At 44.3% G+C, this 15,232-nt stretch overlaps 1 protein-coding gene across 4 annotated transcripts; it reads right to left on the bottom strand.

Moving 5' to 3' along the window:
- Nucleotides 1–2,472: 2,472 nt before the first annotated feature.
- Nucleotides 2,473–13,726, bottom strand: CCDC32 (coiled-coil domain containing 32). 4 transcript variants are annotated; one of them, XM_021097621.2, is made up of 4 exons: nt 13,469–13,726; nt 11,200–11,455; nt 5,696–5,852; nt 2,473–3,135 (listed from the first exon to the last, which is right to left on the bottom strand). In XM_021097621.2, the coding sequence occupies exons 2-4, from the start codon at nt 11,441–11,443 to the stop codon at nt 2,997–2,999; spliced, it is 540 nt and encodes a 179-aa protein (XP_020953280.1). In that variant the 5' UTR covers nt 11,444–11,455; nt 13,469–13,726; the 3' UTR covers nt 2,473–2,996. The 4 variants fall into 4 exon arrangements, with proteins under 4 accessions (XP_020953280.1, XP_084830952.1, XP_020953278.1 ...); XM_084974826.1 differs by having other exon boundaries at nt 11,200–11,450; XM_021097619.2 differs by having other exon boundaries at nt 13,659–13,726.
- Between the last annotated feature and the right edge of the window lie 1,506 nt (nt 13,727–15,232).

Below are 15,232 nucleotides of genomic sequence, written 5' to 3'. Positions count from 1 at the left end.
GTTCCTTAGGAGTTTCTAGGGTCAAAGGAAACAGATCAGCATTTTTGCCCAATATGATTTTTGCTATGGTTAGTCCAATTTCAGAAAGGGAACTGGAATAGAAAGAGGTCATTTAACTTATTTATGACCCTACAGTAAGCCACAGGATGGATAAAGATAGCACCTAAGATTCTTGGTTTCAAATTTAGTACTACTTTGAGTTCCCTTTATGGCTCAGTGGTAACAAATCCAACTAGTATCCATGAGAACACATGTTCCATCCACCCCAAGCCTCGCTCAATGCGTTAAAGGATCCGGCACTGCCATGAGCTATGGTGTAGGTCACAGACTCAGCTCAGATCTGGCATTGCTGTGGCTGTGATATAGGCCAGCAGCTGCAGCTTCGATTGGACCCCTAGCCTGGGAACTTCCTAAAAGGCAAAAGAAAAAAGAATTTAGTACTACTTCCATCACCTAGGTTAAATTTATATTAAGAAGTTATTATTATTAGCACCACGCTCTAACCAACTGAGCTAACGAGCCGCTGTAAATTTATATTAAAAAGTTAGCTTTGGGAACGAATATCAAATTTGTTTTCAGTAAGTGGAGTTTCACTCTTTTCCTAGAGCCATCACTTAAGTAGTGTTGACAAATGAAGTGAGAAGGTAGCCGGAGATCTGGCGCCTACTCCCCACACCTCCCCTGGGTTTATACCCCAGGGTAAACACCTTTCAGTTCCACAGTTCCTTTTCAGCTCCTTTAAATCAACTCCCCACCTTCTCATAGTGAGATTTCTGTTTCTTAGATAGAAAATGGGAGGTAGGGAAAAGGCAAGGCAAGAGTCTTGTCTGAATGATAGAAACACTATTTTCTGGTTCAGAAACAATCTCTAACCATCTATGATCAGCTGCTCTTTGGGAGAGTATTTGGGGATCTTATTGCTATTTTTCTTAAATTGTTGTTACCAAAGAGGAATAATTTTGTTTATCATGCTGGGAGTAGAAAAATCTTAGTTTTTCTATTTTTTTTTTTCCCTTATTAAACTGCCTGCAAAGCCATTAGATGCTCTGTAGGAAGAATGAGGTCTGCACCTCAATCCCAGGCAGAACCCCTTTGCAAGCTGAGGGAAGGGCCAGATGATTGTCAGTGGATGGCTTCCTCAAAGTGTCAGGAGAACACAGAGGGTCACTATGTACATCAAAGGTATCCTACTAATACAATGCTGTAGGAATAAATTTAACACTGTTAGTCAATGGCAAAAAGAGGAAAATATATCTAGAAATTATTATAACAACAATATTCATACATTAAGCAAGTATATGGAATCACCTAGTTGGTTCCCATGCTTTTGGACAAGGCAAATATTTGATTTAGAAATGAACAAATGTTCTCTGAAGATTTTTATGGCTGCCCTGCTCATTATTAGCGATCTGGAAATTATAACTCAGAAACAAGCTCCACTGGAGCCATGGCCTCAGAATCTTGTCCTCAGAGCACCAAGGCTTGGCTTATCAGAAGGCACATGTTAAAAACAGGTATCTGGGGAGTTCCCATCATGGCTCAGCAGTTAACGAACCTGACTAATATCCATGAGGACGTGGGTTCAACCTCCAGCATTGCCGTGAGCTGTGGTCTAAGTCGCAGATGCGGCTTGGATCCCGAGTTGCTGTGGCTATGGCATAGGCCAGCAGCTACAGCTCCGATTCAACCCCTATCCTGGGAACCTCCATGTGCCTCGGCTTCGGCCGTAAAAAGACCAATAAAAAAACAACCAGGAATCGAGGCGTTCCCATTGTGGCTTAGCAGGTTAAGAATCTGACTAGTACCCATGAGGATGCAGGTTCAATCCCTGGCTCCACTCGGTTGGTTAAAGGATCCAGTGTTGCCTCAAGCTGTACTGTAGATCACAGATGCAGCTCAGATCTGGCGTTGCTGTGGCTGCGGTGTAGTCTGGCAGCTGCAGCTCTGATTCAACCCTTAGCCTGGAAACTTCCACAAGCCACTAGTGCAGCCCTAAAAAGACCAAACAAACAAACAAAAAAACCCAAAAAATGAAAACAGGAGTCTGGCAAAGGTTACCAGCTCTTCTGTGCTGACATGCATTTGCCTTTACCTCATCATGGCTTGGGAGCATCTCTCTGGGAGGAATCAGGTCAATAGCACCACCCACACAGCTATTCTGATGAGAATAGTTTTATATGGACAATACAAACTGAACAAGAACACCATAAACAAGGAAGGAAACAGGCTCAGCCAGGAAAGCTGCCACAAGGAGCAGACATGGAAATATTCAGGAGTGGTTTCCAATATCACTATCACCATATTTACAAGTCTACTTTGGAACCTGGCCCTTTTTAAGTGCAGAAGGAAGTTAGGGGAGAAACCACACATGAAATAAAAAATGTATATGTACACACAGAAACAGCCACATTTTCACACTTCTTTCGTCCATTTTTCCCACAAGGAACAAATCAGACGAAGGAAAAGCCTAGCTTCTTTCCTAAAGTCCTTGTATTTATTATGGACTTGTTAAAGAAGCCCCAGTGGGGCCTGGATTCAAGGAGGCAGACTTCACTTTCTTTGGCCCAAGGCACCCCTGACAATTTACCAAGGGAATGCTTGGGACGCAGGCAGGAATATCCAGAGGCAAGAAAAAAAAATGGCTCATTTAACTTATACATTATACACAAGGGCATCAATTTCTCCAAATACTTTCATACTTGGTCCTTCACTAGATTCTTAGCAGACTTCTCTCCTGCAGCAACAGAGCTCAGGCAAGCTGTGAGACAGAGAGGGAGGTGGTATTTTGATCCAGCACTCACTGGGTCAGTCACTTTGCTCAAACCAGTCACATGTGCCAACCCCTGCACGTCCTCAGGGGCCCACAGCTGCTTGCTTGGCAGAGTGGAAGGCTTGGGCTTTTTCCCTCCCTAGATTTCTCCTTGCTGCTGCTGACGCCAAGCTCTCTGCTGTTCCCTCCGGACCCAAGACAGCTGCTTGGCGTGTGCGTGTGTAATTTACTGTTCCGCCGCTGCTGGCTCCTCCCCGGCCGATGGCTTCTCCACCTGTGACTCTGGAGGAATCAGATACTGGACCTCCTCCGTACTGATGGCTACTTTATCTGGCTGGAGCCACCTCTTGAAATGTTCCAAGGTGCTAGGAAAGAACAGGAGAATGGGGTGGCAGCATCAGACCTTACAGATTAATCACTTAATGATGATCTCAGTTACTCAAAGACTGCCTTCCTGCCCCCCACCAATTTCTTCCTATGATTGCTTTTCACGGCTAACATGGGGAGCGCAGCTACTCCTCTGACAGCTGTGCATCCTGGCAGCTTCCTGGCATAATTTACCCCCTGGTGGGTACTTGGGCGATAAGCAGCACCCGGCCCCCTTCAAATGCTGAGTCTCTGAAGGCTTGATGAGAATAGCTGAACAGCTTATGCCTCAGTCCTGTCTTTTTTAACTCAAAACCGGAGAGAAGAGAAATTGTCAAGGGGAGGAAACATTCAAATAAATACCAGATTATTAGTGAGGCAGAAACCAGAGCATCTTGAAATCTCTTACACCTGAGGTAGTCTGAGGTTCAATTATACATACAGTGCTTAGTTGCGCTAAGCACGATTTTTTCTATTTTTCATTTAGTTCATTCTCCAGCAGGATGCCAAGGAAACACCTGAGTAGCAATGTCTCCCACAAAGGAATGGCCACTATGCCAGAGGGCTCTTTTTTGTCCCCCTCTCACCTTCCTTAAGTACCCATGTTCTTCCACTCTAAGGCTATTAGACAGTCATGGTAAAATACAAATGACTAGAAAGAATGTAAACCTCATTCTAGGCTCTTTAACAGCAAAAAGTCATAAGCCAAGAAATAAAGCCATAACCAGCAGATTTTTGACACCTAAAATGGGGGATTATGTTGCAGACAGTAGGATTCCCCAGCCCATGACTCCGTTGCCAAAAGCATACCACGAGAGGGTCAACTACCTGGCCTTCACATACATGAGGAACCACACAGTCTCACTACAAAATGTTTCCCTCACCGATTTTCATTTTGAATAATTTCTTATTAAACTTTAAAGTTCTGTTAGGAAGAATAATATTAAGACTAGCTGGGGAGGGAGTTCCCGTCATGGCTCAGTGGTTAACAAATCTGACTAGGAACCATGAGGTTGCGGGTTCGATCCCTGGCCTTGCTCAGTGGGTTAAGGATCCGGCATTGCCGTAAGCTGTGGTGTGGGTTGCAGACGTGGCTCGGATCCAGCATTGCTGTGGCTCTGGTGTAGGCCAGTGGCTACAGCTCCGATTAGACCCCTAGCCTGGGAACCTCCATATGCTGCAGAAGTGGCCCTAGAAATGGCAAAATGACAAAAAAAAAAAATAGCTGGGGAGTTCCTGTCTGTGGCTCAGCAGTAATGAACCCAACTAGTATCCATGATGTTGCAGGTTCGATCCCTGGCCTTGCTCAGAGGGTTAAGGATCTGGCGTTGCCATGAGCTGTTGAGTAGGTTGCAGACATGGCTCAGATCTGGCATAGCTGTGGTTGTGGTGTAGGCGGGCAGCTGTAGCTCCAATTTGACCCCCAGCCTGGAAACATCCATATGCTGTGGGTGTGCTCTTAAAAAAAAAAAAAAAAAAGGATAGCTGGAGTTCCCTGGTGGCTGAGCAGGTTAAGGACCTGGTGTTGTCACTGCTGTGACTAAGGTCACTCCTGTGGTGCAGGTTTGATCTCTGGCCTGGGAACTTCTGAATGCCCTGAGTGCAACTGAAAAAAAAAAAAAAACAAGCATAGAACTGATTATGTGCCAGACGCTGTTCTAAGTGCTTTGTACATGGTAACTCATTTAGTGCTCATAATAACTGTATGAGGTAAGAGCTACTATTCCTGCTTTACTGAGCAGGACCCTGAGGCACACACAGGTTACTACCCAGGTACATACAACAAATAAGTGACAGAGTTACTATCTCAGGTGTCGAGCACCATCCTACTCTTTGTAGCAGAATGCCCTCTGCTCCTTTCTGCATCCAGCCCACCTGCAGATACTGTCCTTCTCTGGTCCAAAACCAGAGCCCAGAGGGAGCTCAATGGTCTCTCAACTCCCAAAGCCCAAGGCTACTTCCATTCATCTGCTCTTTTTTTATGCTGCCTTGTTTTGTTTTGTTAGGTATGTCAATGTACGTCATCTTTCCCTGAGGACCCCCCCAGAAAGGGGAGGGTTGTCTAAACCATCCTTACATCTCTCTACTCCTTTGATATCATGCACAGTGCCTCCACACAGCAGATGCTTAAGAAATTCATTCATTCGTTTGTATCTACACAAATTTCAGTATCTACAATATGACAGAAACTCTGTGAGGCCATGGAGAGTCAGGGTAAAAAGACATGGTTCCAGCTGTTGATCGATAACTACTTTCTCAAGCACACTATGTGCTTAAAAATGAAGATGATGGTTTATTCTCAACTCTCCTCAATCTGTGATCAAGATGTAGGTGACAAATTCGCTTTTTGGCCAAAATACTCATTCGCAAAAATCTGCTGCTGGGCTAAAAGCAAATAAAGCAACCTTACAAAAGATGATTTTAGCTCCGAAAAGCTGATGTTGATATCAACTTATATCTGAACCCAGATATAAGAATTCCTCCCTGAATTCTTTAGAGGAAGAGAAATGCCTTCAATGAAACACACTGTCACCTGGAACTATACTGGGAACCATTTACCTCTCATCAGAATCAAGTCCACCCACGAAAAACTCCGATGCTAACTTCTCCTGGAGGAACCGATCCCAGCATTCTTTCTTTGCTTGGGCCAGGGTTCGAAGCATGTCCTTGGAAGTCACTTCCTGATTTAAACCTTTGATTTTTCTCAGTTTCTTTTCTAAAGAGAGAGAAAGTCGAGCTTAACAAGGAAAGTGAATATGGAACAAAACTAATCTAAAATACAAAATGCCCACTTAAAGATTCTCTCAATGATGAGTAGCTGCACACTCCCTGAAAAAGAGCTCCTTTTTTTTTTTTTTTTTTTTTGTCTTTAGGGCCAAACCCATGGCATATGGAGATTTCCAGGCTAGGGGTCGAATTGGAGCTACAGGTGCTGGCCTACACCACAGCCATAGCAACCTGGGATCTGAGCCTCAACTGCAACCTACACTACAGCCCACGGCAATGCCAGATTCTTCACCCACTGAACAAGGTCAGGGATCAAACCCGAATCCTCATGGATACTAGTTGAGTTTATTAACTACTGAGCCACAACAGGAACTCCAAGAACTCTTTTTTTTTTTTTTTTTTAGGGCCATGGGTGTGGCATATGGAAGTTCCCAGGTTAGGGTCCAATTGGAGCTACAGCCGCCAGCCTGCATCACAGTCACAGCAGCACCAGATCTGAGCCACATCTGACACCTACACCACAGCTCACAGCAACACCAGATCCCTAACCCACTGAGTGAGGCCAGGGCCCGAACCTGCATCCTTATGGATGCTAGTCATGTTCGTTAACTGCTGAGCCATGAAGGGAACTCCCCTATTCAAGGCTTTAATCACACATAGAAATCTTAAAGGTTTCTTATTATCGAGTTTAGAAATCTTAAAGGTTTCTTATTATTGAGTTCTCATCAAGTCAATGTTAGTGTCTAATATCATCATGTCTAATGGTCATTGGATCTTCATTTTCTCTAATTCTTTCTCAAGACGTTTGGAAACCACTTTATGACACTGTAACCAAAAGAAAAACCATTTACTCCTCAGAGAGACTATTTTCAGGAGTTGAAAAAAAAAAAAGATAGTATACACATGTCAAGCCAGAAAAAAACAAGCATTCCTTAGAGAGGCACCTGCTGGGCCTCTGTGATTTCAAAGAAAAACATGCCATCAATTTATTTATGAGAACCTATGGGGTTAAACATTTTTTGATACAATGGAGAATGAAGACATTGTGAAGGAAAAAGAAAAAGGTACATTTCCCTTTATTTGCCTTCCATGAAAAATGAGCTCTTTGGAGTTCCTGTGGTGGCGCAGCAGAAACAAATCCAACTGGGGACCATGAGGTTGCAGGTTTGATCCCTGGCCTCACTCAGTGGGTTAAGGATTTGGCATTGCCATGAGCTGTGGTGTAGGTAACAGACGCCGCTTGGATCCTGCGTTGCTGTGGCTCTGGCATAGGCCAGTGGCTACAGCTCCATTGGATCCCTAGCCTGGGAACATCCATATGCTGCAGGTATGGTCCTAAAAAGACAAAAAAAAAAAAAAAATTCTTGGTTAAAGAAAAGGAATCTCCCAATACATATTTTTAAAAAGCTGTTCTACTTGTGGCCTGGATATTGGAGCCTAATAAAAGCAAACATCTTGGAGTTCCCATCATGGCTTAGTGGTAACGAATGCAACTAGTACCCATGAAGACACGGGTTCGATCCCTGGCCTTGCTGAGTTAAGGATCCCATGTTGCTGTGAGCTATGGTGTAGGTTGCAAACGTGGCTTGGATCCCACATTGCTGTGGCTGTGATGTAGGCCAACAGCTGTATCTCTGATTCGACCCTTAGCCTGGGAAATTCCATATGCGTGGGTGTGGCCCTACAAAACAAGACACATACAAAAAAATCTTGTAATCTCTTTGAGAGTGGTGCATATGGCTTCCTGATGATAGCTGTTTAATCACTCTTTGCATTTTGAAGAAGACAAGAAAAGTATAACCATTTGCCTTCTGCTTTAATTTGGTCTTGCCTTCAACTATAATAAAAGGGTAAATGATGACTTTTTGGAGGGGAAGGGTGGACATCAAACCCAGGACCAATAGAATCCTTATGATTTGTAATCTTGTTTTCATTTCTAAACAGGCTACATCAGCTAGAACCCACTGATCAGAACAAACACCTTTTGTTGCTATATATTACCACCAAAAGTTCACCCCTAGGAGTTCCTGTCGTGGTGAAGTGGTTAACGAATCCGACTAGGAACCATGAGGTTGCGGGTTCGGTCCCTGCCCTTGCTCAGTGGGTTAATGATCTGGCGTTGCCGTGAGCTGTGGTGTAGGTTGCAGACGCGGCTCAGAACCCTCGTTGCTGTGGCTCTGGCGTAGGCCAGTGGCTACGGCTCTGATTCGACCCCTAGCCTGGGAACTTCCATATGCCGCGGGAGCGGCCCAAGAAATAGCAAAAAAAAAAACCAAAAAAAAAAAAAAAAGTTCACCCCTAAAAAAAAAAACAAAAAAAAAAACACCCTGCAGTTGATAAATGTTTAATACTTGAGTTTTTCCCAGAGGATATGAAAAGGGTTATGTGTATCTCATGTTAAACTGGCTAAAAGTTTTTAATTGTTGCTCTTAATGGATTCACTAATATAAGTTTATTTGGCAATAAAATCAATCTTCAGGAGTTCCAGCTGTGGAACAGTGGGTTAATGATCTGGCTTGTCTCTGTGGAGGTGCTGGTTCAATGCCCAGCCCAGGCATAGTAGGTTAAGGATCCAGCATTGCTGCAGCTGTGGCATAAGTTGCAGCTCTGACTTGGATTTGATCCCTGGCCTGGGAACTTCCATATGCTGCAGGTGTGGCCAAAAAAGAAAAAGCCAAACAAGGAGTTCCCATCGTGGCGAAGTGGAAACGAATCCGACTAGGAACCATGAGGTTGCAGGTTTGATCCCCGGCCTTGCTCAGTGGGTTAAGGATCTGGCATTGCTGTGAGCTATGCTGTAGGTCGCAGACGCGTTGCTGTGGCTCTGGCGTAGACTGGCATCAACAGCTCGGATTAGACCCCTAGCCTGGGAACCTCCATATGCTGAGGGAGTGGCCCTAGAAAAGGCAAAAAGACAAAAACAAACAACCCCCCCCCAATCTTTATATTGGCCTTGAAGTAGTCTTGGGAGCTGGAAAAGGTTTTCTCCCCTCCGAGTGTGCTGGGTCCTTGACCAGGTGTGATCAGGCAGAACTGACACCCTTGCATCCTCCAAACCTGCCTGCCACTCCCTCCCAGACTCTGCCAGAGGCAACAGAAATGGCTCTCATTTTCTTCAGGAAAGGACTTTTTAATCACCTCCTTAACTGGTTTTAGAAAGGATCAGTGGATTTTAACTTTCTGAACCAGTCTTCATCAATCAAAAACATCACCGAATCCATGAAAACTTCTTATAACCCCTGGGCACAGAGTACCAACAAGCCAAAGGATCTGGTTCTCCAGCTTTCTCCAACTGTTGCCTCTTCTACTTAACATCATTAAACAGATGTTCTGACTACCACAACAGAATTGTTAACCTCCTCAGCCATTGCTGCAAGTATTACTATCCCATCTCTGATGGCTTCCCAACAAATTTCATATCACACCTTCATCTTTCTCATTTTCCATCATTCCACCTATGTTTTTCTTATAACTTTTTCCTCCAGTACATCATTAACCAAATTCCTCTTGTTTTTTCCAAGAAATGTCTTGGCAATCATGTAAACTCTATTCTGAATCTTCTTTCTGTTCTTCCTCAAAAGCTTCTTCTTCCTCAATTGCCTTTCCTTCCTCAAATAATTATTCCCAGGTTTGTTTTGTGACACACCAATGCATCCCATCGATTTTTTAAAACTTTAATTAGAGTATAGTTGATTTACAATGTTGTGTTAGTTTCAGGTATACAGCAAGGTGAATCAGTTATACATATACCCATTCTTTTTTAGATTCTTTTCCCATACAGGTTATTACAGAATATTGAGTAGAGTTCCCTGTGCTACACAGTAGGTCCTTGTTTGTAATCTGTTTTATATATAGTAATGTGTATATATTAATCCCAGACTCCTAATTTATCCCTTCCCCCCCATGTTTCCCCTTTGGGAACCATAAGTTTGATTTCAAAATCTGTGATTCTGTTTCTGATTTGTAGATAAGTTCTTTGTATCATTTTTATTAGATTCCACATATAAGTGATATGATATTAGTCTTTCTCTGTAATAGATGTTTTTATTTTTTATTTTATTTTTTTAGGGCTGTACCTGTGGCATATGGAAGTTCCCAGGCTAGGGGCTGAATCAGAGCTGCAGCTGCCAACTACACTACAGCGACAGCAATGCCGGATCCTTAACCCACTGAGCAAGGCCAGGAATTGAACCTGCATCCTCATGGATACTAGTCGGGTTATAAATGGCTGAGCCATGATGGGAATGAAGTCTGGCAATCACGGCCCTAAACTGCTATTTTTCTTTCCTCTAGCATGAGACAATGTAAATCTCTTTCCTGTGTTTGGAGTCTAAATACTTACACATAAGGGCAGGACAGGACAGTGAAATGTGTTCAGGAAATATTTAAAAAGTAAAATGGCTAACAAGAGGCAGAATAAATTTTCTCAATATATTCCCATCCCAACAATCTATTACATATGTAGCATCAAAAATCCTCATGTAGGAGTTCCAGCTGTGGCACAGTGGGTTGAGATCCAGCTTGTCTCTGTGGAGGCGTTGGTTCAATCCCCAGCCCAATGCTGTGGATAGGATCAGGCATTGCTACAGCTGTGAATTGTGTCACAGCTGTGGCTCAGATTAGATCCCTAGCCCAGGAACTTTCATATGCCTCGGGTACAGCCGAAAAAGAAAAAAAAAAATCCTCATGTAGCTCTGGGGTCATGACCTTTTCTTTCAGAATGGCTTAAAGTTTGACACTTTTGGGTTATCTGAATATATGAGCGACTAATAGTTGACAAGAGCATTCTATAGAATAAATGAATAAATGAAGCAGAATTTAGGTAAAACAGAAGTTCCTGTAGTAGCTCAGTGGTAACAAACCCGACAAGTATCCATGAGGATGCAGGTTTGATTCCTGGCCTCGCTCAGTGGGTTAAGAATCCAGTGTTGCTGTGAGTGTAGGTTGCTGACTGAGCTCGGATCCCGAGTTGCTGTGGCTGTGGTATAGACCAGCAGCTACAGCTCTGATTCAAGCCCTAGCCCAGGAACTTCTACATGCCACAGAGGTGTGGTCCTAAAAAGAAAAAAAAAAAAATTTAAGTAAAACAGAGATAAGAGGTGACAAAGACTGTTTTAAGGGATGTACAAGGGAAGGGAGGCTCCTTCCCAAATACCAACCTAATCCCTCACCCCAGAATTACATCTGACAAATACATGTGCTAAGGACCAAAAAAAAAAAAGAAAATTTAAGAACAGAAAACAAGGTTTGATGTAACAGAACTTCAACATGCTTCCTTAAAATCGCCAGATTCTGATTAAAAAAAAAAAAGAAGAAAAGAAAGCCATCTAACTTACCTAGAGACGCTAAATACACTTCTGAATCCTGCAAGGGAGCCCAAGGCTTTATAGCTGGCTGCTCAGGAAAGTGTGGGGCTTCCCTCTGGCCTGTGCCTACAGGGTAAGAATCCATAAAGGAGTCTGAGAAGGCATTGCTGGCACCATCCTCTTGGTCAGGATGTGGCAGACAGGAACAGATTTCAGCCCAAAGATCAGGGCCAGATCTTGTGGTTGTGGAGTCAACGCTCTCAAACATTTTCATTTGGAATCTGAGCTGAAAAACAGATGTTCAATTGAATAAGGACTGGCTTAGGAAGGAAGTTAATAGCGTTTTAAGAAGTCTCTCTTGGAGTTCCTGTCATGGCGAAGTGGTTAATGAATCCGACTAAGAACCATGAGGTTACGGGTTCCATCCCTGGCCTTGCTCAGTGGGCTAAAGATCCGGCGTTGCCATGAGTTATGGTGTAGGTCGCAGATGCGGCTCGGATCTCCCCCCCCCGTTGCTGTGGCCCTGGCATAGGCCGGTGGCTACAGCTCTGATTGGACCCTTAGCCTGGGAACCTCCATATGCAGCAGGAAGTGGCCCTGGAAAAGGCAAAAAGACAAAAAAAAAAAAAAAAAAAAAAAAGATGTCTCTCTTGGAGTTCCCAGTTGTGGCACAGCTGTAATGAACCCAACTTAGTATCCATGAGGAGGTGGGTTCAATCCCTGGCTTCGCTCAGTGAGTTGAGGATCCTGTGTTGCCGTGAGCTGTGGTATAGGTTGCAGACTCTTCTTGGATCCTGAGTTGCTGTGGCTGTGGTGTAGGATGGCAGCTGTAGCTCTGATTCAACCCCTAGCCTGGGAACTTCCATATGCTGTGGGTGTGGCCCTAAAAAGCAAAAAAAAAAAAAAAAAAAAAAAAAAAAAAAAAAAAAATTCTCTTAACAAAATTTAAAATGTCTTCTATCATATTCTTATGTTATATATAAAAAGGAGACAAAAGGGTAATGGGTTTGCTCAATGGGTTTGCTCTTCTGGCTCTGCACACAAGTTGTTTTCATAATGAAGTTTGTCTTTTTAAAATGGAACTTTTAGGAAGTTCCCATAGTGGCTCAGTGGTTAACGAATCCGACTAGGAACCAGGAGGTTGACGGTTCTATCCCTGGCCTTGCTCAGTGGGTTAAGGATCCAGCATTGCCATGGGCTGTCATGTAGGTCACAGACGTGGCTTGGATCCCAAGTTGCTGTGGCGTAGGCCAGCAACTGTAGCTCTGATTGGACCCCTAGCCAGGGAACCTCCATATGCCGAGGGTGTGGCCCTAAAAAGACAAAAGATAAAAATAAATAAATAAATAAATAATAAAAATGGAAATTTTAAGAGTTCTCCTTGTGGCTCAGTGAGTTACAAACCCAACTAGTGTCCATGAGGATGCAGGTTTGGTCTGTGGCCTTGCTCAAGGGGTTAAGGATCCAGCACTGCTGTGAGCTGTGGTGTAGGCTGACAGCTGCAGCTCTAATTTTCCCCCTAGCCTGGGAACTTCCATATGCTGTGGGTGTGGCCCTAAAAATACAAAAAAGAGGGAGCTCCCTGGTGGTATAACAGAAACAAATCCAACTAGGAACCATGGGCTTGGGGGTTCCATCTCTGTCCCTGCTCAGTGGGATCCAGCGTTGCCCTGAGCTGTGGTGTAGGTCACAGACTCGGCTTGGATCTGGTGTTTCTTTGGCTGTGGTGTAGGCCAGCAACTACACCTCCGATTGTACCCCTAGCCTGGGAACCTCCATATGCTGTGGGTAGGGCCCTAAAAAGACAAAGAAAGAAAGACGAAGAGGTAGATATTTTCATCATTTTACAGACGAAAAAACTAAGGATCAGAAAGGTAACTTGTCAAAGGCACATTACTGATAGAGTGAATCCTTGAATGGAAACTAGATCTGTGTGGCTCCAAAAGCCATGTTTTTACCCACTCTGCCTGTTGGGGACTAACTGAAAGTACCCTGAGCAGAGATAAGTAGGAAGGGTTACCCACAAAGCCTGGGGGCTTTCATAACTATTTAGTCTAGTAGAATGAACGGACGCTTTTCTTTTCTTTGCTTTCTGGAGGCTCCTTTGTGATTAGGAAGGCTGCCTGGAAAAAGGTCTGAATAATTCCATGAGAGAGAGCCCTGCCAGCGCAAGGGCCCAGAAGTAAAAGGGCCAAATACGTGACGGAGGTCCTGGTGAACTGATGTCAAGGACCACAATGAAGCGCCAACCCCACCCCTAAGTCGTCTGAACCCACCCAAACCAAAACTTTGCTCGCACCAGAGCCCGGGTCTCCTGGTCCAGACCAATGCGGAGAACTCTAGTGTCCAGATTCCGGGCCTCATTTACTCCGGCCTGAAGGACGTGCAAGGCTGGACGAGTCAGGCCTCTCGGCCCCTCTGTGGTATCTCTGGATGCGGCCGGAGCCGGGGATACAAAACCATAGGCACCCCCGCGCCTCTTCACCTACCGCAACAACCCGCCCAGCGACCCGCAAACGCTCAGCTCAGGTCAGTCTCTAGCAGCCGGGAAGAAATGGGGGGGGCGGAGTCTCCGGGGTGACGGACCCCCAGAGTCCTCCAACTACCGTCCAATCTGGCGATGTTCTGTTGGTCTATTGGTCGAGCGGAGCTCGCTGGGTAAGGAAGTGAAGAGCAGATGGGCGGGACTGTTGTTGCCTGGAAACGATGCAGAACACGCCCCGGGCCCCTGTCTTTCCTGGGGCGGGGCTGATTCCGCTTTTATATGTGCCTTCCAGAATCAAGGACAGCGCATTCCACGTTTCCTGCTCGAATAGCGAAGCCCGGTTTCCAAAGGCTTGACTTTTCTTGATTCCCTGGGCAGGTTAATCTCGGCAGTTCTCTGAGTTGGTGTTTGTCTCCGAAAATTTGAGCCCTTCTATAGGCAAGTTAGAGCAATTTTGCCCCTCGATTGGGGAATAGAGGGGATCACTTTCCTTACTATCACGGGAGATCCATGTCCCATTCACCGAAACTTTCTCTCATTTAGTCACTAGCCATCAAGTTCCTGCTGTGTTCTAGGCATTGTGTTAAGTGGGAATTGAAGACAGTTAAGACTTGGTATGGGTCCCAGCTTTACAGTTTAGGATGAAGAGCCATGGAGACAGGCATGTTTATAAATAACAGCAAAGAGTTATAGAGAAATAGAACTGTGGCTAGAGTACATAAAGGAGAGAGTGGTCATGGAAGGTATGTATCAAAAGGCTTTTTTTTTTTAAGGAGATGGGCTTTGATATCCTTCAGGGGTTATCAGTTTGCTGAGATGCAACCCTCCCAACCCAATCCCCAATTTCCAGGGCTGGTTTCTCTCTCCCAAAGAAACATGTGAGGAAGACATCAGCCAACTATCCATAGAAGTAATATGACTGAGGATATAGTATCTAGATGTGTCCAAAGCCAATCAATGTGGCTATGTGGTAATAACCACCACCATGTGGAAGGGAACTATGAGGTATCCTGTTATTCACATAACCATTCTTAAAGAGAACAGGCAAACAGAAGGAAGTGGAAAGCAAGAAGGTTAGAAAACAAAGGAGCAAATAATAGGCAAGATTTTGCAGTGCTTATTCATAGGGAATATACAAGAGTGGGCGGATCCCCAGAGTCTTCCAATTGCCACCCAACCTGGTGACATGAATTTGGCAGTATCTGATTCATAAAAAGAATCATTGTCATAGGTTTACTGGTGCTTCATTGAGCTCCTTCATGGTCTTTCAACTTATGAAGTTTTCTCTAATTTCCTGCTCACCAAAAAAACAAACAAAAAACCCCCCAAAAAACTCTTGATCAAATTTGGCCTCTTAAATATCTTGATACTAGGATTTGGATGACTTTAACAGTAGGCACAAATAGTGACTGGTATAAAATTGAATACTTTTTTAAAATTTAAAGTTACAGTTATGGAGCTCCCGTTGTGGCTCAGAGGTAACGAACCCTACTAGCATCCACAAGGATTCAGGTTCAGTCTTAGCCTTGCTCAGTGAGTTAAGCATCTGGCATTGCCATGAGCTGGTGTAGGTTATAG

Source organism: Sus scrofa, chromosome 1 (assembly GCF_054392235.1).
Source record: "Sus scrofa isolate SSC_HxYL_T2T_F1_AM1 chromosome 1, Sscrofa_HxYL_maternal_Yorkshire_Landrace_v2.0, whole genome shotgun sequence".
NCBI lineage: Eukaryota > Metazoa > Chordata > Mammalia > Artiodactyla > Suidae > Sus > Sus scrofa.
Note: the sequence above shows the minus strand (reverse complement) of the source record. Positions and strands in the feature narration are given on the sequence as shown.